The 27,459-nt window shown below is 41.8% G+C and overlaps 1 protein-coding gene across 1 annotated transcript; it reads right to left on the minus strand.

Annotated features, from left to right (window-relative positions):
- Positions 1 to 539: 539 nt before the first annotated feature.
- fgf11b (fibroblast growth factor 11b) lies at positions 540 to 27,020 on the minus strand. The gene is made up of 5 exons (XM_061752178.1): positions 25,937 to 27,020; positions 12,694 to 12,804; positions 11,902 to 12,005; positions 6,881 to 7,079; positions 540 to 6,422 (listed from the first exon to the last, which is right to left on the minus strand). The coding sequence occupies exons 1-5, from the start codon at positions 26,127 to 26,129 to the stop codon at positions 6,286 to 6,288; spliced, it is 744 nt and encodes a 247-aa protein (XP_061608162.1). The 5' UTR covers positions 26,130 to 27,020; the 3' UTR covers positions 540 to 6,285.
- Between the last annotated feature and the right edge of the window lie 439 nt (positions 27,021 to 27,459).

A 27,459-nucleotide genomic window follows, 5' to 3' on the forward strand; every position in this document is an offset into this window, starting at 1 on the left:
ATACAAACAAACAACCATCTGCACTCACATTCACACCTACGGGCAATTTAGAGTTGTCAATGAACCTAGCACGCATGTTTTTTGGGATGTTGGAGGAAACCGGAGTGCCCGGAGAAAAGCCACGCAGGCACGGGGAGAACATGCAAACTCTACGCAGGCGGGGCCGGGGATTGAACCCCAGTCCTCAGAACTGTGAGGCAGACGCTCTAACCAGTCGCACACCGTGCCGCTACATAAACCCAATGTTTGAATTGAGTGCTAAGTGTTAAGGCGAATCGCACCTTTTGGGGGGCAAATTAATATGGTACTGCATTCTATTGTTCTTTTCAAGTGTAAGCGCAATATATACATATATATGCTAAATGTACTGTGCCATTCACTTTTAGTTTTTGACTTTGGACAATTTTCACAAGTTTTAAATAAAAAAAGACAAATTTCTTCCATTGTCTTCCCTTCATATAGTGTTTGTGTGCGCATGTGTATTTGCAGGGGGGAGGGGGGGGAGATGACAAAACCCCAACAACCACTGCTTACAACCATACAAATATATGCTGTTTTATTGAATAATATTCCAGAATAGCACATCTCCTTTCAATCCAGGTAAGAGTTGTTATAGAAATATACACAGGTTTGACGGGAACATCAGGTTATTCGAGAGGGTAAATCGAGGGCTTGTGAGAGGGATCATCACCTATGAGTCAAACCACAGAGACACACTTTGCAGGAAAAAAAACAAAAAAAAACAAAATCATTTGTCTTTCTAGACAGTCATTATTATTGCAGACTAAAGATTGCCATAGCAAATCCATTTCAGTTCAATCCCCTGTTGAATTTCCACATCCTTGATTCCAAACTGGTCAAAAGTCCCCATTGAATATTGCTGGTTTTAATTTCTGTGGAATTGTTTATAAAAAAAAAAAAAAAAGGAACCAGTTTTTGTTGCTTCATTTGGCGCTTTTTGGAGTCCACCGTGTGTTGAAATCCGTAGGTGCCTTCAGATCTGGACCTGCTCTCTTTGGCCAATCAATGCCAATGCCCGTGTTCCTTTATGGCTTTAAATCAGCTTGCTTCTTTTTTCTGAAAATGTCAGTCTTTTGGAAGACAAGAGGATGGGCTTGTGTGTGTGAGAGAAAGAGAGAGAGAGAGAGACAGAGAAGAAAGTAGTTTACGGAAACTTTTTGGAAGACGTGCGTGACCAGAACTGTGAGCCCACAAAGGTCATTGTTGGTTTTGAGAGGACACATGTGAGCGTTGGTCATTTTTTTCCCCTCTCCTCTCTGTTTTCACTTGAGTACATCTTTCACAAACATAAAACTTGGTCACACAGTATTATTCAGCGGCGATGAAGGTCACACAAGGGAGGCGACCACATTTGTAAAGATGCATCAGTGCAAACCAAAGGTTAAAAAAAAAATATGTCCAAAAAGAGATCATATTCGAAGAGGAAGAACTCCTCTGCCTTCGTTGAGGACTTTGCATTGGAAATTAAACATAACAAAACAGACAACACACATTAAGAGTTATAAACAGAAGGACTTGACATAGTACACTACTCATACTGTACACTATACTAAATGTATCATCGACATAGCATACTTTGAATATGATAGAACTCTGACACACAGTCACATTTTTATATGAAAACACACTGGCAAATAGTTTATCAAGACCACTTAGAATCTCACCTTTTGTTGTGTAAGAAACACTCCTTTCCAAGAAAAATCAACAAAACTGCAAGCGAAAGGGCTGCTAAGCACTATTCTTTGTCAAGATGGTTAATTTCAAGATATGAAGCCCGTGTACATTCTGGGTAGTTTTGACTTTCATCGGTCATAATCCACGCTCATATTCTCCTTTCCCACTGGAGTGAGGAGGATTAATGACTCATCCTTAACATTTACATAAACTAGGAAGACAAAATGGAGCAACATTTCTTAATGGGAACCTTCAATCGAAATAACTCAACATCTTTCACAATTGTCATTTTCTCAACTGGAGGATTCATTAACTTTATAGCTCAGCCATTGGTTGTAAAATTTTGATTTTTGCATTTAATGTATGCACATAACTTACTCTTCAACATGCTGACTAGAAAACTGGAAATAACCTTTATGTTGACATTGACAAATTATTCAGAGGGGGTGTAACACAGCAATTCATTTGGATTACTGTATTGCAAATATATAAGACATAATACACCGAAATGCAATCAATAGCCATCACATTTGATCAAAGCTGAGTAAAGCACATCATCATGTCATTGGATGAATTCAACAGAAACTGAAGTCGTGGCAGTTTAAGCAAACAATTATTTCCATTAGAGGGAGCTAGTTGTACACAGATGTTCGTTCCCATAATGTCGCCACTTGTATGTTGACGTTTCAATGTGTATATTTTTGCAAACAGACAGAACATGTGGCTACTGCAGTGCTGGCAATTAATGCAACGAGCAAAACAAACATTTTGTGTTTTGGAGAGTTGTTGTTTGCAGTTGCACTTGCAGTGGATTACATACTGTTTTGGGGAGAGAGAAAAACAACCCCCCCCCCCCCAAAAAAAACAAAAACAACAATCAGTCTACAGCATCTGAATAGTCAGTCAGAGAAGTCCCAAGATGCATTTCTCTCTGAGTCGCTCATTGCAGTGTAAATCGAAAAATATCATCAAGTTAAGGCGAAACATACGGGCCCAAATGAGTTGCTTTTTTGTGTGTTTACATTGTAATGGGTTCAATCTCTGCTGCAATTATTCAAGATTGTGATTAGTTCAAGCAACAATTTGAAGTAGTCTTACCTGAACATATAATAGCTTCGGAATTTCTGGGCTGTAACAGCATCTTTGTCACTGCCACGACAGCCCGAGATTTCCTATTTACGTGTTCTGCTGTGCTGTATATTCGTGAACCAAGCCCGAATTCCCCTATTGTTGCGTTGCCATGCTTATTTCAAGATTTTTTTTTATTATTATATTTTTTTTTTAGTGTCTCTCTCTGTTATTGGAAAATGCAGTTATAATTTGTATTTACCACATCGGTTTAAAAGTCCAACAAGCCAATAGTTCCTCACAGCTACTTTAACAGCACTTTAATATTCTTTAGCATCTGGAAGCCTCACCAATGGCTTGTGGGATGGTAGGTTCATGTTTGAATGTTTCAAGCAATGTCCAGGGCTTGCATAGTCAATTACTCTACAAGGGGTCCTAGTTGCGGGGGTGGTTGAAGAATCTCTCGTCAATTTATACATGTGAATCCTAAAAGACCGTCTGTCTCCTCATGTTGTTTATAATCAGAGGAAACATGTCGTCAGGAGCATGTTTTTAATTGCTCTGCAGAAACCAGAAAAGGTCTGTTTTCCACACACTTGGCCTCTGACTTCTTCATGAACAAATGGATTTTGCTGTCTCTGGCAGACCTTCAAGTCATTTTTGCAACCATCACAAGTCTCTTGTTTGTGTTTTATTGAATCTATCGATCATTGTTTCCCATGCCCTTTGTTTTTCTCCTCTGCTCTGTCTTGTCTTACCCAACTTTTAATCAACGGCGCACATGCACACACTTTACAAACCTTCTTTTTTGCAAACGGCAATCCTCATAACCCGTTCAAAGGTTTCTCGAAAGCTTCCACATACTTGCAATTTACTGTTTTCCTTTTTTTACATTCAATAGCAGTCTTTTATTTTTTTCAGTAGACATTCTCTATTCCCGTCTGTCGACATGTTGTTTTGCTGTCTTGACAACTTGCGGGGGGCATTCGTCAGCATTATGAGCGTTAAGGGTTTTTTTCAGTGCTTCATTTAGACGATAGGGATACGCATGCCTGATAAAATGATTAAAAAAAATAAATAAATGACCATTTCTCACTTTGAAAAATATAGGATTGCTATAGAGGAACCGAGCAGGAATCATTGGCTTTTCCCTTTTGTATGTGAAAATATGACAAAGACAACACATTTTGGGAGACAATTTCTCAGAGAACTGCACTGAAATATGTAGAGTGCTCCAACTAATTTGATCCATAAACTGCCTGTCATAAATAACTCACAGCACCAGACATGCTCTTTGTCCTGCGTTCATTACTATATTTTCATGCCTCATCATACATGCCTGCCAAACATCTTGCATGCCTTATGAAGAAATTCCTCAGCAGGATTCCTCAAGAATTCCTCATTAACGGCTTCCTTTATGCATCTGCTGTATGTACTGCATATACTTTACAATCTAACACACAGTTTCAGACACATTTACAGTTTAAAGCCTCCAATTCGCTATGCTGTTCTGTTATCATAAGAATATATGCCCTCATCGCAGCAAATCAATGAGAGAAAAGCGATGTCAAGTCCTGCCACAGCGCAATCGACAAACATATTGAACATATATTGTACGATAGTGCATAAAACATGATCTTTGGCCGTAGAAAGTCACATAAATCTATTGGCGTTATTTCCAAGTGGTTTGGGTAGTAATGCAAAAAACATACAATCCACTATTCTTTTGTGTAAGACCCTACTTATTATTATTATTATTATTATTATTATGATTTAGGGCAAGCTCAGATGTATATTTTTTGTGGCCATGATTATGATCTTGCCATTTCCATCTCTCAGCATTGCTTTGCATGTTTGCTGGTGGTATCCAAGCACACGATGAAACATTGCTTGTCCCAAGGTAACTTGCATGAGTGACAGACCCTTTGAAAAATTCCAGACTGACACGAGGTCATTGCATATTCTTTTAAAATGGTCTCTTAATTTTTTATAGCGAGCCAAATATAAAAGCTCAAAAAAAAACAAAAAAAAAAGGATTTGAATGTGTCACCTTCTGTGTGTTCGCAAGTAAACAGTTGATGGAAATTCTCCCGTTGCCCTACTGACAGCGTTGTGTTCTTTCTGAATGACATGGTTAAGGTTACCTGCAGTATCTCTTTCCCTTGCACAGACGCTCATCCACACGCTTAAAGTGTCACCACAGAGTCAAAGACATCTCCGCACCAGGGTTACGGCACAGTCACACCAAGACATCCACTCAGACGGCTCCATTTTTGAGGGCGATTCTTCCAAGGTGATTTGATAAAGCGAGCGGGCGGATAAGCTGCCAGACGTCGTCAGAATAACAAGTGCTCCCGCTCCGAGGCTCCTCTGGCTTTGATGTTTGCCTTCAAACACGGCTTTCTGCTGACAGCAGATGCCGAGTGAGGTGTACACCTCCGCTCGTTTTCACATGACTAGCTTCTGATCCACACTGGATTGAAAATATGACGCGGTTGTTCATGTGCAGCCTTTGAGATAAGTGATCACCTGATGGGGAGAAAGGCTGGAAAGAGTGTCACTTATTCTCTTGTCTCAGTCGCTTTTGATTTCTTTTTTCGGACGTATCCCCTGGCTTCTTGATCCAGATCCATATTTTTTTTTGTCCCTGTCTATAAACCTATTGATCTATAGCCCCAATATGACTCTAATTTAAGATCTCATGGGTTGTATTTCGAAGATTAGGGGATGCTTGCATTGTATTTGATTGAACAGGAATCATTTCCATATTACAGAATGCCGAGAAGTCATGGGTTTTAATTTGTATTGTGGGACTAGCGGAATTGAGAACGAGTGTTTCTTCAAAACAATGGATAGAAAATATGGTTAGGGTTAGGCTCTTGGGTGGCCGAAGGCGTAGACTTGCTGATGTTCTGTCATCGCTTTCTCCCAGATGACCTGATGTGACCCGGGATTCCAGTTGACATCTCGACTCTGAGCTGTTTCATCTCTTGTTGAGCTGTAGTTGACCTTGATGATTAGCTGAGCCGGTCGGCAGATGGTGCGGGGAAAGCCGGCAGGGCGACACGGTCACCGACTTTAGGGATCAAGAGCGGGCTCATGGCTGAGGATTATGAAGCCGGGACCGCTCCGTAAGCGTGTGAATGGTGAATATCACGTTGCGATAGAGCAAATGCTGCGTAGGCATGGGAGAAAAGACAAAAGTGTCAGAGTGACAATGACGCAGCCTTTGCATCAGGAAATTCGAAGAGACAAACATCGGGATGGGGTGTGAAATTTGTTAGGGCCAGGCAGGGTCCAGGTCTGCCCTTCTGTGGTGACAAGGGTGGGGGTGGGGTGCTCCTCTCTCATCCTGTTGTCTGCTGATGGACTGCTCACCCTTCATCCCTCAGCATCTTATAGTGCACTTCTGGAGTAGTGGACCATGAGGGCCGTTCGCCCGGCCGTCCTGCGCGCGTGACGGGCGACTGACTGTGTTCCAAGTGTCGCTGTTGCCCTGTGACCCACCCTCTGTCTCCTGTGCTATGAGGCGTCAGCCTTGGGAGCTTCTTTCCGTCCATTTTTCAAGGACGGGGAATCGGATGTTTTGGTTGTCTTCCGCGGAGGACTCACCGGCTCACTTGTGAGCTCATGTAGCGATGGCTCCTTATACATCGCGACTGTAAAACAAAGAAATAATCACTGAAATATAACTGAAACACGTTGTTTTACACACACACACACACACACACACATATATATATATATATATATATATATATATATATATATATATATATATATATATTGGGATGGGCATTAAAAATTCAGTAGTGAGTTGTTAAGAATTTTGATCTTCATGTTTGCTGGCTCAAGAAGATATTAAGGACATGAAAGTTAACATGAAAAACTGTCTTTAAAAATGTCAAAGTTTCATGATTTGCAACAAGTGTCTTTACCGCTATTGATCAAATTCTAGGAAAATATTTTGGGATTTGACCTATGTCAAATCAATTCAGAACATGTCAAAATATTGATGGAAATCAATTATCCGATGAAAACTCACTGCAGTTAATTAGTAACGTATTGAAATGCCCATCCCTAATCATTTCCCCAGGTCCTACAAATGTAAACTGACCCTCGATAACTTTAGGCAGGAAGTGTGCGGCTCCTTTGTTCTTCTTTACCCGGTTACCCTTCATGACCTGGCCATCACGGTTGATACCGATATACCAAGAGCGACCAGACTGGGTCTGCCGATAGAGCATGGACGAGTATGTGACGTAGTAGTTCTCAAACACACTCTCCTTGAACTTACACTCCGGAGTGAAGTGATCCTAGAAATAAACATGAAAAGCGAGAATGGGGCAGAGGTACATTCGCATTAGCAACTTTTGCAAGGGAAGCAGAATGATGTTCAGTTGTCATGAGAGCAGAAAACACATCATGTGAGTCTTTGAACACAAAAAAACAGAAGCACGTTTGAAAACATGAACAACATTAACGTGGCTGCTACACGTTGATTACACGTTCCACAGGGAAAAGCAGACGAAAAGCACAACAACCAGAATACCTGCAGTACAACAATGGAAACACATTTTTTTCACCCAAATTATTATTATTCAATTAGTAGTGTTCTGCTATCCAAAAGAACAACAACAAATTCGATGACAATAAGAACCAGATGAAATTCGACTGAAATGCATTCAATTGAATTTCAATTGACATTGCTGCCAAACAAAGCAATCTGCATCAGATCTGGAAGAAAACAAAACAGCTTCCCAAGTGGACATATTATTGACAGTAATTGCTCATAAGCAAAAAAAAAAACCCCCAAAACAAACGAAACCTCAATGGTCGAGGTCATCAAATATCGAAATGTATACAGGAAAGATGACTCGATCAATCAAATTTCTTCCTTAGGTCGATTAAGTTCAGGAACCTATTGCAATATTCGGACCCTGGTTAAATAATGTGTGTGCATTCCGCCAAACATAAAAAGACGGTCTACTGTTGGTTTCTTGCACATTGTGTCGATCACGCATGGCTTGCTACATCTGGATAACAAGAATGAAATAAAATGAGCCAAATGTCTTCCATTCAGCCAGTCGTTACAAATCATCATTTCCCCTCTCAGCCTCGCCTCGCCTCTTCCCCGCCGGTGTGTTCTCTGCATCAGGACAACTGAACCCTGGATAACGTTGAATGGTGATATTAGGCAATCCAGACAGATATCAATCTCTCTTAGTCTCAATTAGTCTTGTCAGGGTCCTTCTGCTGTCAGAGAGCAAAGCCAATCTGTTGAATTGATTAACCAGCGTCAGCATTACAGAGATGGCTGCGTGGCGACTTTCTCCGAGACTTGGAGGAGAGGGACAAGAGCTACAGGACCACCGCTTGGTATAAACAGACTTCAATGAAGAGGCAGAAGTAGACGGAGACGGTACACAGGACCTCTAGTTTCCCACTTATCATAGATCATCACCTTTCTCCTTCACCGGGAGGCATCATCCTTTAGCTGACAAGGCAATTCAGGACTTTGTGACCTTTCTCGGTCCACTCCGCTGCTCCGAGAGCTGATGCCCATTTAATGCCTGCTCCCTGAGCAGAGCAAAACAAGGCTTCTAATTCAACAAATGTACCCGCTACTATGACCACCGCAGCATGGGGCTATTTTAAGATCCTCTCGACAGGTTTGATACCCTCTGCTTTGGCTAACGCAAAGAGGGTAGGATCGATAGGTGATGTGCTTCATTCATTATTAATCAGATCAGAGAGCAGGGGGCAGGAGGTGCCCGCGACACAAAAAAAAAAAGAAAAAAAAAGGGGGAAGGTAGGAGAGTAACTAAAAAAAAAAAAAGAGTAGAAGACAAGACAGACACTCTTCGAGATCTCCGCTTACACCAAAAATAAGACTTTTGGGCTGACAACCCCCGTGTCCCTTGATCTGACAAACACAGATCTCGTGTATCTCGAGAAACCATGATTCGAACAAAATGCCCTTCAGCTCCAGCTCTGAAATAACACCAGTGATAACCCCTCTTGCAAGTAATCCCATAATTATCCTTCATAATCACTTCCCTGAAAATAACCTAGCCATAGAAACCACATCAGCTGAGCTTTCATTCACGTAATCTCCAAAGAGATGGTTGTCGTCATTTGAGGAAAAAAAACGACGATGAAATCGTTGTTTAATAAAGTGATTTTTCAAAGATCCAAACGGTTGTCGCTGTTATTACATCTATTTTTGAAGTGACCTTTGGATCCAAGCAGAACAACAGAAACCAACCTGCGGGTGTTCACTTGCTCACCAAATTAACCTTTTACATTTATAAAAGTCAACAGGGACTATACCTATTGTGTGTTGTATTTTGCTTGATTTGATTGTCAGTTAAATATGTGTCACCTTCCAGAACTGAATGCCAGGCTTTGCCTCCTTCATGTGTCCAATGCCCAAAATGAATTCAAATGCAAGCAGATGAGATGATGTACAATATGTGGCGTCCGTGCTCGGAATCCCCAAGATGGCTCAAAAGCATTTTGTGATGCACGGATGCAACCCCCCGCCCCCCCCCCCCCCAATACACAACCCTCCTTTCTGATTACATATCTCCGACCTCCTTCAGGAAGCTTAACTCTCCTTGCTGTCATAGACTGGGTTTACTATTATACCTCCAAGCAGAACAAGTATTAATATTAGCTCACAAGGCAAAATCCCAAATTTCATTCTGTGTAGAATTAAGATGTAAAGGACAGAGAACGGAAATCAATAGATCATTTAAAATGTCTTATTTGCGCTTGTGTCCTCATGTGTGAAATTAGAACAGATGCACTGCAAACGTAGACGTCCGTGCTTCTGGAAGTCTCCTTCTCCTTTTTAGACGGCAGGGGTCACGGTGTCGTACGAGCTCCCCGTGCCTATTGACGAGCCCATCAGCTCTCACGGTACGCTATGGGAAAGCATGAGTTGCGCCCGGGCTCGGTTAACATCTCCATATTTCCATAATACTACTGCGGCAAACCCGCCTCACATGAAACCGTGCAGTGGAAAGTCGCTAAAGGATGTGCACAGAAAAGGATGCAAAGACAGCAGCAGCGAGTGTTGCTGATGTTGTTTTGGAGCCAGATGCTCTTTGGCGCACCATGTTACATAAGTCACTACTAGGACACGGGTGTGCATTTAACAGCGCACGAGACAGTCGATACGCTCTCGCAGCATGTACAGTATGGCCAGCTTTTCACAATGCTTTATAGGGACATATATAAAGCATGCGGACGATCGTGCGGTGAGATTTGTGTCTCGTGCTGTGCTGACTGGCTGCCGGTCTACGTGTAGCTGAGAGCGGAGTGGCAGCTTCCAGTTATTCTCCGGGCCTCTGTGACACCTGCTGCCTCGAGTAATCACTCAGCTTTTAATTATCCACGCTACCCAGGAAACAAGTAACGCTTGGTTGTGTCATTATTGCCAGAGGCATTTTATATATAATCAAATCGCGACAGAGCTTACATACATTCCTTTTTCATCGACCGATTGGAAGAACTGCTGTTAGAATATTGGAAAGAAAAGTCTTTTTTCTTTTTTCTTTTTTTTTTTTTACAGTTTCTGCTCTCAAACACTGTGGGCGTGTCCACTGAATGAGCTAGCATGGGCGGGGCTAATGAACCCATAGATAAATGAATAAAAAGAGCAAGATTTTTTTAAATAACAGGAGCAAAATTGTCAAAGCCATTGTGATGTAGGTTTCGCAGTATTCACGTTAGAAAAGGTAGTACTCACAGCAGAAGGGGATCGAGACAATCTTGGCAAGAAAACATTTGTTTTTGTTGAGCTTATGGTAGCAAATGAGTCCTAACGTGTTTCTCACTCTCTCGGGATTTCTTTTGAATGTGAAAACAAAACACAGCAGAGCAGAAATACGCAGAGAACCATTCTTCTACATTCAGCCCCTTCCTGCACCATTAAACCAGCGCCTTAGACACACTTGAGAGGGAAATATGGGGTCATAAAATCAAATATGCATGAAATTACACCAAAAGACAGGTGTTCAGTTGTAAAGCACCTGCATGTGAGTGTGTGCACGCATGCACGCACGCACGCACGCGTGTAAATGTGTGTTTCTCTGAAAGAAATGTGAGCCTCACTACCACTATTGACTACAGCAGAGGAAATCCCCACTCCGTGACGTTCACAGAGGAAAAGCATACTAAGCCGGGGCTCAGAGGATAATAAACCATATGCCACACGATGTTGCACATCATTGTTCTCATATCCTTCACTAATATTGTTTTCAGAAAACCAACAACTGTATTGCTACTGAGCGCTACTGAAATGGATGAAATAAAATAGCAGATATAAGTAATGAAAAGAGCGGCATCATCATTACCACGCAGAGTGCATGGTTCTATACTAGGTTGTACTGTCTCTATCTTGAAGAAAATAAGATTATGAGTGACATGTCACGGCTTCCTGTCCATCCAACAGCTCAAGAAAATCATTATTATGACCAATCTTTTCATCTTTTCGAGACATGTGAACAGTTTACACAGTTTTCATATTTTAGTGAATGAAGTCAGTAAAGTGAGAAAGGCGCAACGTTGAAAACAGTGTGCAGAGCTAATATTAAAAAAATGACATGTATGGCAAAATGTATTCTTCCATCACTAATTGACCTAGAGCAGCGGTGGGTGGAACACAATTTTTGTGTTCCAGGGCCAGATTCGATTTTTTGAAACGGACAGGTAAGCCAGGTCAATTGTTAATTGTGTAAAAAAAAAAAAAAAAAAAAAAAAAAAAAATCAACTTCTTGCTAACAACAGCTTGAAATGAATTTTGGTAAGACTATGGAATTTGGCCCCTCAAATTCACCTGCCACAATTCCCATTCATATTTTACAAAACCAAAACAAATGATCAATTATTGACATTTTCCATCCAAAGATTCAAAGTCTGAATTCATTGTGACAAAATAACAATTCCAAAGATGTAACTGACAAGCATCTGACGCTCTAAATCCAAAAGGCCTTCTGTGTATGATTACACAGAGAATTCCTTAACAGTAAGCACAAACAAGCTTTTGCCGTGATCAGGATCATGCACAGCAGAATGTGAAGCTTACCTCCCCGAAGCAACATTTGGAGCTTTCCTTCACTGCATACTTACAGACGTATAGAGGTATCCGTCGCTATTCATGGCAAGATACAGCCCCGCCTTCGCACCCTGTATCGCCACAATCCGCAGTCCCACAGGAATTAGGTTAAACTGCGCTAAATTGGATAAAGCAGTTCAGGGAAGATAGAAAGGGAGAGAAAATAGCAAGACAGACAATGTGAATTCAAACGAAACAATATCGTACATTGCTAAAAAGGTTTGTATTCTCTTTCTACTGTACACTGTCGCGGTCTCTCGACTGCAAGCTACAGTACATCCCCCTTTTTGCCCAAATGCTGTGACCTCTCCGAGTTTATGTTGCAGCAAACTCCACACTGTGTCACCTTCACTGAGCTTTATACTCCCTCTAAACCTGGATAAAAGCGGGATGCTGTACCTCAGCAAATGGGGCTTGGAGCAGAGCTAAAAGTGGATCGTTAGACACAGCACCTGAGCTCTCTGCTTCAAAGCGAAGACAGTCAAACAAAATACTATGCGAGGTTTCACAAGCTGACCGAATCAACTGCTACTGCAGCGTGAATGTATGCCTTTGTATGGAGGGTTAAACCTCCACATTCAATTATACTATAGCAGGATACATTGCATAATTTGGGGCTGGAAAGATCCAATTGGCTTTCGAGAGGTTAGGATAACATTCACATGATGTCAGCAGCGGGAATTAGAATGATCACCGTTGGAGCTCTGCCTTCCACCGAAGGTAATGTGGGCGTCCTTCGGGTGTTTAAGATGGCGAATGCTGAAATGCCGTAACAGATTGAAAGAAGCCTATACACACACACTTACAAAATAAGCTGCTCTCGTCTCTTGTACTGTCCATGGTGCCGTCAGGCTGCATCTGTAGGTAGTATCCGTGTTGGCTGTACAGGCGGGATACAATGCCTTTCAGCTGCGGCTCTGTAAACAAACACAAGGGAACATCTCGATTAGATCATTTCGAGATCCCCTCGGACCAAAGTTTTACCTTTGATTGCGGTGTAATGACAATCAATATTATAATTCTGTTACGGTTGGAAATGATTCTTCAATTTTTTAGAGTGAATTGGTCTTTGCAAGTCAATATACTTTCAGAGCGATTTGACCTGCAGTGACTGAAGGGCCTCGGTGAGCAACTACTTTTTGTTGAGCGCATTTATTTGTCATGCTAACATTGCTGTGGCAAATGAACATCAGCATGTCAGCATTATTGAGAGCATGTTAACAAGCTGACGGAAACATTTTGCTTGGTTGGCAGAATCACTCACAGAGCTTTTCTCTCCAATTCCGTGAGAAAGCGTTTGAAAGTGGTCACATGCAATCCTGCTATCTTTCAAAGTATTATATACTCGGACAAAAAAAAAAAAGATTACAAATAATCCAATCAAAAATGTTGTAGCTGTAGAAGAAAGAAAATCTAAATTATTATCAGATTATTCTTCGCAAATGTAAATATTTAGCTGAATGAAAATATGCAGTTAATAGTGGTCCTCTCCAGGGAAGTCTCACTGCAAACAATTATTCAGCATAAACACTTTTAAGTTTTAGTGACTCCCATTTTTTAGTTAATTAAAGAATCGCCCAAGGTGCATTTCCCACTCATACACAAAACCTTAGTAAGACACATTCTAACAGGGTTTAAATGAGCACGGCAATTAAACCAGGTGATTAATAATACATTTTGTTTTAGCCATCGTATTAAAGCAATAGTTTGCTATCACATGCACTTTTAGCTATTGCTGGGGTCATCAGAGGCTACATTTAGAGAGAAGGTTGGAGAGTTAGCAACATAAAAAGATGCAATCAGGAACCTGTGTGGTGGTTTAATGAGCAAAAGCCCCACAGCCCATTTTCATTGAAGAAACAACCCTAACCTCAACTCCTCTTACTTGGCAATTCAAACATTGAGGAGAACCTTGCAGGTCCACAATGACTCATCTCATTTTTTCCCACTGCTCACGTTCACCAATCTCAACATTCCTAACGAGGGAGGTGAACATGGACGAAGGAGCAGGTCCAGGTAGTCTTGCTGGTGTTCCTCTTCTGCCAAACTCCGCCCATGCCCTCGCACGCAGCCCCCAGGGAGGGACCCGGCACACTGCGCAATATGTCTGTCAGATGGTGACGAGCACAGGGAGCAAGAAAGTGGCATGATGATGATGATGATGATGCAGTGATGAGATCTGTCGTAGCGTTTTCTCTCAGGAAGTGTGACATCAGTGAAATTGTGACCTATTGCAGCACTTCCCTATCGAATTCATTTCAAATCTGCTCGTCAAAATACGTGTTTGTGTAGTTTGTATCTTTTTGAATGCTGTACATTCGTTCACACTTCCCACCACATCAGAGCAGTCAGTTCCAGAAGGATGAGAGAAGGGGATATAAAGACATTGGGAAATTAAGGAGGTGTGAGACAAATAGAGCGATAGCTGCGACATGCGCTGAAGTTGTCAATTCATTCAGAGTGGCAGCTCCGTGCGCCATAAACAAAAGCACACTTAAGCAGAAATTCAATAGATGGCTCATGCAGTCTTGCTACTATCAAAACGGCCACGTTCGTCGTCTCGGACACACTCGAGCTCATGTTTTAATTAGCTCTCCACAGACTCTACAGATCCACTCTCGAACCATTCCAATCCAATATTAACATGCTGTATATGACTTAAAAACAAAACCAAAATCAAACATTTTACAGCCCCCCCCCCCCCACCCCTCCCCCAAAAAAAATGCCCACCGACTGCTGACATGCAATTAACAAACACATATTGCAACTTAAAGTTGCCAACCTCAAAGATACTTTTCTAAATAGGTTTTTATTGTTTTTGTTTTTGTTTTTCCTGAAAGTAATTATGAAAATAAGAAGTACATTGATAAGGAGTTAGTAAGTAAGGTGCTGTAATGTTGATTCAAACATGCAGATGACCCTAATGTTGTGATTTGTCGTTATTCAAGGGGAAGCAGGGTGGACTTGCGGTTAGCATGTCTGTCTCACAGTTGGCATAATTAGGAGTTTAGTGTCTCGCTCAAGATCTGCTATGATAGGACTGACGGGGAACATATCTAAAGACAGCCAGTCGACCACCTACCACACTAAAACCAAACTCTGAGTTAATCAGTTGGACACTCAAGATCGGGATAGCAAGAAGAAATTACACTAGGCTCCAATTGAATGTTTGGATTCGGAAAAAATATTTACGTAACTGGAACCTTGTTGAGGAGTGGTGCATAGTCGAATGAAGAACCCTTGATATGCGGATTGAATCATTTATTTTCACTTGACACCGTTTGTAACAAGCCCCTGCAATTGGTTGGCCCCCAATCCCCCAATTATACCCCGCCTCTCGCCAGAAATCAGCCGGGATGGGCTCCAACTCACCTGTGATCCTAATGACTGTATCACTGCATCACTGTAGTAAATGTATACCGGACTTTGGTTTGGCAAATTTTATTTCCGAACTGGACCTCTTCACTAAATTGCGAATCGTACAAGCTGCCCCAGAAACATGAGCATGGCACTGACCGCCCGAGAAGTAGTCTGCTCCCTAACATGAACACAAATTTAGCTCTCCGCATTTTAAAATAAAACTTTGGTTCAAATCTCAACCTAGGTTGAAATGCAACATGACACACAAACGTAGCGCTCATCTTGTTTTACAAGCCTTTTGCCTAACCAGTTGTTGACATCCTTATGTAGCACTCCATTTTTTTTTTTTTTTATTAAAGAAAAAATGTTGAACTCCAGCTTTAATGGTTTGCGTCTCGCTCACTGTCATATCCCGCTACTGCTCCCAAAAGTCCTGGAGAAGTGCACTGACAAGATAGCAACATGTTATGACAGCAGTCTACCTCCGGTTGGATTAGCAAATCGCACAGTTGTTTACATGAGCACAAACTCAGTGTTTCTGTCACAATGATGCAAATGTGGCCTGTGTGGCACTACATAAGTCGAAAAATAAGTGACTGTTCTGTGTTTTGGGCATTACAGATGTAGTCAAACAGCAAACACAAAGACACACTTGTTCACTTTGCAAGCACGGAAACTTCCAAAATATATATTCATCTATATATTCAACAACTGTCATTGGCTGGCAACCACTCCAGGGTGTACCCCGTCTCTCGCCCAAAATCTGCTGGGATATACACGGTAGTACAATTAAACGATTGACAAACTAGAACACTAATAATTTAATCATCATTTCACACTTTTTAGCGGGATGAACTTGTCCTGATGGAATAACACACAAACAGTAAGTCCAGCAATGCTAGAAATGATGATTGCACCAAATACCTGGACATTGTCATCTCAGACATAATTGCTTCGAGTACAATAGTTTTGACCTTTGAAATGACTTCTCTTACTTTTCTATGCGGCTTCCAAGGCTCACTGGATGCAGCATTCGCTATTGTTGCTTGGTCCAGCCAGGGAGCTTTCGCTTTCCAATGAGACTCAACAAATCAGAGTTGAGTAAATCTCTCTCATCTTATAAGTCACTTGAAAATCCTTTGTCTTTTTTTTTTTTTTTTCAATTGGGTTTCGAGGGAATTTGTCTATGGCTGAAGATGCTGTGCAAAGTTTGATTCGGTTGCAGCAGCAGCACGTTATCGTTCGGCGCGTGCATCCGACTTGTGGAACGTCCTATAAAGACGCCCGAGGCGCATTCTGCAGCCCGGGACTGTGAACATTTCCCGTGCGAGCGCCGTGTATGATGTCGTTCATCATTCAGGGGACTCGTGTGGGCTTGAGTGACAGAAAACATTCGCTGATCCAGGTCAGTGGAGTGTGGGTCACAAAAGAGACCTCCCTGTCTGCTGGTGTACATCACTGGCACAAGTGGCACCCACAACATGTCAACTCATCAGCTGGCCCCTTTCCCGAGTGACCTTCTTCACAGATGAACGGGAACAACAATAGCCGTTGACAGGTAGAAAAGCGTGTAAACGAGCTGCTGCGTTTCAGTGGAAATACTTTATAAGTTTAACCGTGATGATGATATCTCCCAAACAAATACAATACAGTCAACTGAGAACATTTTGTTGATGAAACTGAGCATGTCTTAAGCCCCAGCAGTAGCCATTTCACGTCCCTACACATGCAGGGACGCCCCTCATCAATTTACATCCAACACCGATAATCGTATTGAAAAGCCCACGGGAGGAATGAGGCCTCGTCCTAATAGTACCACCATTCACCAAGCAATTAGATGTGTGTCTGTATAAATTAGTTCAATGCACATTAGAAGCCAAGGCAATCACTTCATGCATAACTGCAGCCATCAAGGACGCTTAAACCCTTATCTGCAATGTAATTGCTCTGAAAAATAAGCAGTAGTTGAGGTTTTTCACTAATCAGTGTTGGGTATGTGTTAGTTATCATAGCACTGATGTATTTATCAGGCTCGAGTCAAACTCAGTATGTTGCTTGCTAATACCCTGCCTGATAGCTGAGTTTCTATTGAGAGGGCTGGAGGTAATTACTTGGAGCTGCATGACTGAGCAGCCAAGGACATTTGTTCGTCTACTCTGACCGAATCAAACAATGGGGGTTTTCCTTGACTTATATTCTCAAGACTTACTGTTCACTCTCTCACCGCCCTCCCTATTATTCTGCTGTCTTATTCTTTCTTTCCATACGTACATGCACCCGTACAATCGGAGATCTATCTATTCAAAAGTTGCCCATCCAATGTTAATTACAAGAACTTCACAATAGCCCAATCTTCTGCCAAGGCTGAACTACCCTTAAAATGTCTTTCTAATGACTTGATTTCCACTTTTTGTGCTTGGCGGACACAGGAGTGCTCAGGTTTGATTGACACTGTCGGCGAGGATTTTTATTTTTATTTTTTTATTTTTTTTGTCCTGTTCGGCTGTTAGGTCAAGCAGAATGGAAGATCTGTATCCCTTTTATGCCGGAACAGATTTACTGTTTTTACAGTGGAGTTTTTAAGCTTCCGCTGTGGTATTTATTATTATTATTTTTTTTAATCAGTTTATTTGAAAGGGGACAATGCAATTTCATAAAACACATGAAGCACACATGGTTAAAAAAGCCAGAATTAGCCAGAAGGCTAGTTTTCATCTGTAGTATTATAATTGAGGTTTGTTGAGAATCAGACTTGAACAAAGTTTCTAGAAGGGAGAGAGAAACAAAGATAAAAGACAAATCACTAATTGTAAACCGGATGAGAGAAGTCAATCATTACATTATCGACAAGAATGAAACATTGAATATGAGGAAGGGAACGATAACGCACTGCTCCACAGCAGTAAAGAAATAACAGATGAATTTGTTTCCGTCGCCTTTTTAAAACATCCGAAATGAGAGAAAAGATTTAGTCTCTCGTGCCGTGTTGGATTCTGGGTTTGGGATTCTGCTTCTTATGAAAGGGAAAACATAGTTCCTCCGCTTTTGCCACTTTCCTGAACTGGGCCACGAGCAGTTGGTAATCAACTTTGTATGCGAATATCGGGGCGCAGGAGAGAAGCAAGGGGACGGAAAAATGTTGAGAAATCAAGTTACAAAGAAAAAGAAGGGTGGCACTAAAAGACATGATAAAGGATGATGACGCTATGATGAAGATTGACAGAGAAACAGATTGGAGAGAAAGGGAAAAGGGATTGTTAGAATGAGAAGGATGTGCGGATAAGCAGGGAGTAGCTTAGCACCGAGGGACTGAGGTGGAAAGGAAATTCATCTGAATGTGCTGTATCACATCACCTGGTGGCTCTTCATTTAAAATCAAGGCTCAATAAATCATTTCCTATGACAATGGTTTCTGAGGGACACCAGGTTATTGCTTCCCATGAATGCTACTGCCAAGAGCATGTCACACACAGGTTTAGGTTGTTCTTCTGTTGGCAGGAGAAAAAAAAAAAGAAGAAGCCCACTGAGTTGAGAAAGATCTCACCTGTCCTTTCTCTCATTGACCGGCCCAGCAACGTAAATATGCAGAACAAACGTTCTTCTGAATCCCCACAGCAGAACACTTGTCACGGGCCGATCATTACACAATCGTTGCTGAACAGCACAGTGATGGACAAAAAAAAAAAACAATTGTCACATTTTCATTGTACATTGATTTTCTTTCACACGTGTTGAAATTGTTTCAGGAGCTCTGTTCCTACCAAGAAAAGAAAAGTAGCTGCCGGGCGACGGTCTTAAGAGCAGATTGGCACAGGATGGGCAGAGGGAATCTATGATACATTTGAGCCCAACATCTTCTGAGATCATGTGTGAGAAACTCAGTTGCACGATGCTCACAGCTTCCCTTGAATATAAATGTACAGACGCATTGATTTGCAAATTTCCGTCATAATTCATATCGCATGTTATGTATACAGTAGTAGTAAGCAATCACATCCCAATTGAACATTGCCAAGGGATATTTTATAGTAGTTAAATCGGAATTTTTTTCTTCTTCTTTTTAATTTGCATTGGTAAGTGTACCACCAGACACATTACATAACTCTGGTCATTTGAGCGCCTTTATTAGATACTGCACTTCTAGGACTTCATGCCCATGCACACACTTTGCTTCTTGCTTGTCTTCTCATCAGCAGCCCAATCGGTGTCCTACATCTTCACTGTCTTTCTTTTGTCGGAGGTAAGTTCGGTCTGTCCCTGTCAGGTTTAATCAAAGCGCCCACTGATTCTACTTAGCAAGTACGTGTGGTAGGTTAAGGTGCTACCTTCAGGACGACAGGAAACAAATGGATGCGCTCTGCATACGCATCCCTCGGCTGCCTCACTTTTAAATACGACTTAAGAGCTTTGTCAACAGCTTCTCCACTCTAAAATCAGAAAGCCACGCAGACAATCCGCTCATGTCTATTTACTTTTTTTTTTTTTTTTTTGGAAAGTGATGAGAAGCTTCTGCAATCAAGAGACGAGGAATTAGATAAACCATGAAATGAACGTAAATGCATAAGTACAACCCTTAATCTTGTACAGATTTCCACTTTTATTAAGAAAACCCTCAAAGATTAGCGTTGGAAACTTTATCGCTTTGCTTAGATCTAATCTGATAAGGTTTAAAGGATGGAAAAGATTATCATGTCATTTCACACCATTTTGTTCCAGATATTTGCCATCCGTCTGATGAAGTTCATAGTTGAAACACTTTGGTGGTTGGCGTTTTTGGTACAAAGACGCAGACATGCCATGGTGCTTGAATTCAGCTCTCTTCGTCTCACTCGTATGAGACTAACGTGGCCTTTTGTCCCCCTCCACATATTCCCACTAGGTTTAATCTACACAATAATCGTTTTTCCTTCAAAATACATTTTCAGGCAGATTTCTAGCCTATATTCACAGTATCCGGGAGGATGGCTAATTCTGCAAATAGAACGAGCACTCGTGAGTCTTACTCCCAATTTTTAGAAAATAAAATATGATAGATAGAAATGACAGAAACAGCTCTCGAGACAGAGGGGGGCGGGGGGGGGGGGGGGGGGGGGGGGAAGGGACAAGTGAAAAGTTCATGTTGAAGAGAGCTTTCTGGAGTGGTGACAGTTAAGATCCAGCCCAGTGGTTTCCTATCTCGCACTTTCTGATTCACAGCTCTTTTCACTTCCACCCACCTTCCTTTTAATCTCCTCTGCTATCTCTTTTCTCCTTCTTCCTGCGTGTTTGATTACCCCGTTTAGCTGTCTCTTCCCATCCAACTCCACTTTGAAAGACACATTTTCTCTCACATCGCTAAGATTTGGACTTGTCTGCTGTTAGTGTCTGTTTACCTTCGCCAGACTCCTCCTCTTCCCTCCCCGTCTTGTCTGCTTTCCCTCTGCCGTGCTCTGACCCCTGTCACAGTCAGTAAAGTTCTGATGAGAAGCTACCCAACACTGCATCGTCTGATCAGGTGTTGTCGAGTAAGCGACTTTGCTCAGCCCTGATCTCTTGGGGTCAGCTTAATGCCATCCTCGGCTGGATCTCTCCTTGTAACTCGGTCTGCTGCTCCCCAGGCGTGGCCTCGCGTTTGTGCTCAAACTGTCCTCAGATGCCTACTCAACTGCATCGCTCCTCCATGCAAACAGCGCAAGAAATGCTCAAAAAATTTCAACTATATTTGCGATACTTTGAATTCTGATGACTCAGCACTTGTCGGATATACAATCTTCGTCAGATAGTGAGTACCGTTGCTTTCGAGGCAAGCCACCGTCCTGCCTCTGATACTACGTCTGAAGCCAGCAAATTTAGTGTTGGTGCTGGTTACACAAATCAGCAACCCAGAAAAATAGAAAAAGGGTTATAATTGTGACCAGTGCAGAGCTTGGGTTAGGAATATTAACTGTAGTTTTGGTTGATCAGTTGTAGAGGGAGTCAGTGATCAGACCTTGAAAGGATGTAATACAACCCAGTTCACTTCATCATTCACAGCACGCTGGATATCATTCAACAAGAATCTTGCCAGAATGATCTGCCCTCTTGCGGAATCTGTCTTCCTTTATCTGCATCTCACTCTGCCCAGAAAGTGTGGGGAATTTCCCTCTGTTATCTTGAGCACATTGGCCCTGCATTGGTGTTGTTGTTGTTGCACAAGTGATGTTTAAAGCAGTTCAAAAGATATACTATTGGTCATACGTTTTCAAATGTATCATTGGAATTACTATCCCTAATGGGAACGTTTTCACTCTGCTGTAGGCGTTGTTGCACGCATTGGGCCCCCTTTGATGCTCCACTTGTTTTTCGGAGTTTTCAGCATGGCGCAGGGCACAGGATGATGCAAGAGCAAAGGCGCCCTTGCGGAAACGTGTCCATATTTGGCACTGGTCGTTAAGCTAGTGAGCAGGTAGTAGCCTGGTGCCTCTGTTTCTGTTGCTTTGGATGTAAAGTAGCTGTGGCTTTGCTTATAATAACGAGGAGGAGATGTGATACAAGTGAAGCAGGTGGGGCTATGCTATATTCTATTAAGATAACATTTGGTTAAAAAATGGCATAACCAAACCAGGTTTGGGTATTTTTTGTCATGTCAACTACAATTTATCCACTTCCCAAATAACAGCCACTCGCTCATGTTCGCTTTCATCCACTTGCACATTCATGACAAAAGCCACAACATGTCCAGGCATATCATCTTTTGATGCCAAACATCTCTTTTTTGAATCTATATTATTCTTTCCGTTTTGTTCATTTTGTATGCACATGGGGGAGAAATTGTGATGCTTTGGTTTAATCGATTGTCGAGACAACTCTGCCCCTCTTAAAAAAGATAAGAGAGTTTGAGATTAGAGAAGAGATTAAATAATCCACAGTGCCACTGGTTGTTTTGAGGAAATGCAGTTTTACTTTTAGTCCATGCAAGTTGGAAACTATTGTGAGTGCAAGTGACATGCAGTTGAGTTCTATAAACGTAGAAGATTAATCTGTAATGGGTTTTCCCACCCACAGGATATTGTAATGTCAACGTATCCTGTAAACATGCAATTTATTGTCAGGGATTTCTCTCCAGCAGTGTTGGCCCAATCGATACGGCATAAACTACACTTGACAGGGCACCTCTCAAAGAGTAATGATTGATAAAGATATTCAATTACCATCAAATCTGGGCAGCAGCAAACCAATTGTAAAAAGGACTCACCGCTACCTGTTTCGTTAACCTATATTTATCGCCAAAAAGTAGAGTTTATGTCGTTCGAAATAAAAGTTTTTGATGATGGATTTCATCCAAATCTGTTCGGGGGAAAATCCTCCTCGGAGTAATCCTGCCGCACACGGATGGATGGAAGCGCTAGTCTAATTTGCAGGGCAAGCGACTCCTGCAGGTTACAGTCAGTGCCCCCGGCTCTGCATGTCAAATAATAATAATAATAATAGGAATAAGAATAAGAATAAGAATAATAACAGGTCAATATTTGTCTTGCTTGGCCATCGAAACAATGAATTTGTTTTGTGGCAAAATGAAAAGGCAAAACCTGTTGTCATTACATCGGAAATTGGGATTCCCTCCAACTTTTGTGCGACTACTGAGACATGCTGTCACTGTAAAATGTGACAAAGAAAGGAATAAACTCCAATCTGATTTGATACATCACAGCATATCGTAGCAATCCCCAGGTACCATGAAATATTCTGCTTCCTGGGGCTGTGAGCCAAATCCTACTCGAGGTTTAGTACGTGGATTGAAGCCATGCCAAGGCCTCTTTCCCCATCATTTCTTTTCTGGCCGTGATCTCACCTTTGATCTCCTTGTAGAAAAAAATACAATCAAAAATCTAGTATTTTGACCTCAATAACTATTTGAGCTAAGAAATATTTACATAGATTATGCCCCTGTTATGTTGGGCTCCTGATTTGAACAATGTTGTTGTTCCGAAGCACATCAAAGGCAAATGGAGGAATACAAATTGGAAAATCAAAATATTTATCGTGCACAATAGCATTAGTGTGAATGCTTCCTTTTCTGCGCTCTGAAGGTTTTTTTTTTTTTTTTTTTCCCTCCACGTACAGTATGTCAATACATTTTCTGTATGCTTGCTGTCTTTGGGCGAGAGGCGAGGTACACCCTGCACTGGTCGCCAGCCAATTGCAGTCTACTCGTATTTCCCGAAATGTATTTCCACAATCCTCCTTAGCAGCGTTTGCATGTCACACTGAGCAGCATTTCTTAAACAGCATGCGGGCAAGCTAAACAGTGTCTCATGCGATCGGAATGATTACAACTGCAACTCTGGGTAAGAAAAAGGATTTTCTACGTCCCAGTTTTAGCTTTGTGCCACGGCAACATGGCGGAACGCTAGTAGTCTATTTTAAATCAGCTACTGTACATTGGTTTATTGTGCAGCCTACGCAAAACACAATGACCACAGAGATGTAATCTTGCGGTGTGTTTACCATATTACTATGTCATGGCTGCTCAAGGAAAAGCAATAGATATATAAATGACGAAAAGGATAAGTCCCAAAGAAAACAGAGTAAGGTTTACAATGTGCAGCTATCTGCAATTTATATATATCATAAAGTAGATTTTTACTGTGCAACTATCTTTTGTACATTGAACGAAATTCACACTCTTTGAAGTTGAGCAGACATTTGTTAGTATGGTGCAGAATGATCCAAAAGTTCTCATCAAGCACAAAGCGCTGATCATCGCTCATCATGCTCCACATTAAATGTGCTTCCAAGCAGCCTTTGGCTCTGCAGGCAGACAAACACTCAAACTTGCGCTGTCTTCCCCAATCAACTGTGACAGTATGTGGCCTCTTCGTGGAGGACATTTGTTCAGCAACATGTCTCGAACGTGCATTGTAAAACTTATTGTATCTCAGTAAAGCAAAACAATTTCCCTCATAGATGGAAAACCTCACCGTAGGAGAATTATAATAATAAAAACTACCGGTACTTATAATTCTCTCTCCCAAGTTGATGGAATAGTGTCCTTTAAAAAGCAATTATTTGGATGGAGCATACACAGAGATGTTGCGACGAAAGCGAAAAAAAACTATTATAGTGACATATGGATTTAGTGAGTCAACTATAATATGAATTGTTATAAAAATGAAAAAAGGTAGAATAGAACCACTGCTGTCTGTATTGGGTACATTTTGTATCTTTTCCATTTATAAATTGCAAGGCATCTGAAGGTCAACTGAAATTGCATATATGTCCAGTCTATGCAGGATTATTATTAAAATTACTAAGTAATTGAGGCGCAGAACTCATTCACTGCCATTGACGGCTCTTGAATTCAAATATCCATGTTAACACGGAGGACTGGCAATGAATGTTACACAAGGCTATTTTAATTTAAAAACTGGTAAAAATGACATTATTTTGCCCATCCATTTATATGTTGCATGTTTTTAAAACTTTTAAAAACGTTAGCAACTGTGTGTCACATTAGTTCATGAATGTCAGTCGACAGGGATGTTGCGTGTTTGCAGCTCAATATAATGAGCCTGGCAAAGCTTTTCCGGCAAAGTGTAAATTTTCTGTGGCCAGAGGCAACGCGATAACTCAAATTCTCAAGTCAAACATATTCCGTTGGATAATAGAAGGAGGACAAGCAGCTGGTGCGCATGCGCTATGTATGCAAATCTCAGTGTCCTCTGGCACTTTGTGCTGCTCATTGTGAAGTCAGCCAAACTTTTCAAAAATGCCAAGAAACAAAAATTTCTATGTTCTTGTTCTCATGCAAATGTCGCCTAAATCTGATCAAAGAGTAAAAACAAACATTTTCGTAAGCTCTTGAGTCATTCAAACAGAACATTCAGTCGCATTTCTCTTTGCTCTTGCATCACTTCAATCAAAGTTAATCAGGAATTTTAGCATGTCATATATATACTCAGAACATTAGGTACACCTGCACAATCTAATGACATCTGATACAAGAGCTGTATTGTGTATTTGACCTTTACAAATACAATACAACTGTTAATTATTGCGGTTGTAGTTTGCAGTGGTTGCTGAAAGGCAAAACTGCAAACGACAACCACAATCATCCATCCATCCATTTTCTGAGCCGCTTCTCCTCACTAGGGTCGCGGGCGTGCCGGAGCTGATCCCAGGTATCATTGGGCAGGAGGCGGGGTACAGCCAATTGCAGGGCACATACAAACAAACAAACAAACAAACAACCAAACAACCATTCGCACTCACATTCACACCTACGGGCAATTTAGAGTTGTCAGTTAACCTACCATGCATGTTTTTTGGGATGTGCCCGGAGAAAACCCACGCAGGCCACGCAACCACTATCATGAACTGTTAAATCTCTTACGGTGTCAAAACAAACAGAGCACTTGTACCTGGTTGAGTTTTGCAGTCATGAATTCGATTTTATATATTGCACAGGTAACTTTAGCTTCATAGGAGCTACCTTGTGTGAGACTATATACAATGATGTGTATATAAATGATATATCTTGGTTAAAAAAAAAAAAAGAGTTCATTGAAACAATGCAGATCTTTTATTTGGGCATGAAAAATAAAATGTACCGGGGGCGAAACACTCATATTTTTTCACGAACTATATGAAGCATGTTCATAGCAAATAAAATGCCACATAAAATGTTAATGTCATGCACAGTAGATTAGTTTTATGATGACAGTGACTCACCTGGTCTTTTCTCGTTCCGACCTTTGCGACCCCCACACAGTCTTACTTTGGAGATGAGAACCAAGATCTGTTTCTGGCACAAGGACTTGTTGCTTTTTGGACAGGGTTTACGCTTGTTGGCTACCGGTCGATTGGTTTGGTCGTCCTTGACCGCCCGTTTCTGTCTAATGAGTGAGCTAGCGAGAGCTGCCATCTTCCCACCCCCCTCTCAACTTTGCGAGGGGGGTGTCTTCCTTCTCAGTGCCCCTTTTGCCGCTGTGGCTTTTGCTTTGCGCAAAAACTGGAGTAGGACGAAAGGTTGTAGCGGGAGCCCCCACAGGGGAACCCGAAGTGGGTTAACAGGGAAGCGTTTAGTGGGAGGGTTCCCTCGGAGATGGAAGAACTGGGAGAGATTAAAGTTCACCTGCAGTCCAATGTAGTCTCTTCACACTGACACTATGATATCATAGAGGAAAAGTGCTACAGTCACATTTTGATAATATTATGAAGCAAGGATGGCTTTGGAAAAGGGTGAAGATGAGGATATATATTGTTTTCGTCACACATATTTAACACGAACAGAAATCCCTCTACGGACAAGTTCAAAATCCCATATAGCCAAAAACTGGTCCTACTTTGAAGCAATACAAAAAAGAATTCCACATATAAAAAGACTTTCACTCCAGAAAAGTGAAATAATTTTTAATGCTAGGAAGCTATTGAAGAAGCAAGAAAAACCAACGTGTTTGTCATCGTTTGTGCAGTCCACGGAGGAACTTTGCCTCCCTTTTAAACGCGGCAGCCTCCAACAAAGATGCGGGAGTCCGAGCGGTAATCCGGCGGATTTAAATCCAGAGGTAGAACAGCAGACGGCACGCTGACGACGCTTGTGGGAACACTGAAGAGACATGGACTCAGATAGAAAGAGACTTCTCTTCTGCCTCTTGATGGCATTGCTCCGTTCCCACAGTCCTCACCGAATCCCCTCGGCCCCAGCTCTCCCTCTCCTTCCTTTGCCCGCTTCCTCCTCCTCCTCCTCATCCAAAGTCAGCGAGCGGTTTTGAGAGGATGTGCGTGTGAATTCCGGCAGCCACCATCAGTAGAGGTGACATTCATGAGTGTGAGAGGGAGAGAGAGAGAGAGAGAGAGAGAGAGAGCGAGAGGAAGAAAGAGAGAGGAGGGGGGTATTGGGTGGAGGGAGTTGGAGGCTGCGATGTGTGAGAATGAGCTTCCCTGCCAAAAAAAAAACAAAAAAACTGTAAGTGACCAATTCACAAACTCACAGCTTTGTCGAGACCGCTGCTTGTCTGTTTGTTAATTAGGGGAGGGGGGGGAGATTGTGTTTGAGAAGAATTATATGGTGAATGAATGGAGCAGATTGTGGTTGCTCACCATCTCTTCGAGAAGAACAACCCACACAAACACACACACACACACACACACATCAGTGTATTTTGTAGTTGTAGTCGCTGCTGCTGCTGCGTCTCTGTCAGTCTTCTGCTCCCACAGCAGCAACCTCCTAATCTAGCCATCATTGCTGCTCC

The sequence above is a fragment of the Phyllopteryx taeniolatus genome, chromosome 17 (genome assembly GCF_024500385.1).
Source record: "Phyllopteryx taeniolatus isolate TA_2022b chromosome 17, UOR_Ptae_1.2, whole genome shotgun sequence".
Lineage (NCBI taxonomy): Eukaryota > Metazoa > Chordata > Actinopteri > Syngnathiformes > Syngnathidae > Phyllopteryx > Phyllopteryx taeniolatus.

What these genes read in the sequence shown, in the direction of transcription:
- fgf11b (XM_061752178.1), bottom strand. Translation starts at nt 26,129, where the DNA reads ATGGCAGCTCTCGCTAGCTCACTCATTAGACAGAAACGGGCGGTCAAG. An exon ending in TCGGAACGAGAAAAGACCAG is followed by an intron (nt 12,805 to 25,936) that starts GTGAGTCACTGT and finishes GTTTGTTTACAG; the next exon opens with AGCCGCAGCTGAAAGGCATT. An exon ending in ACGGATACCTCTATACGTCT is followed by an intron (nt 7,080 to 11,901) that starts GTAAGTATGCAG and finishes GTTTATTTCTAG; the next exon opens with GATCACTTCACTCCGGAGTG.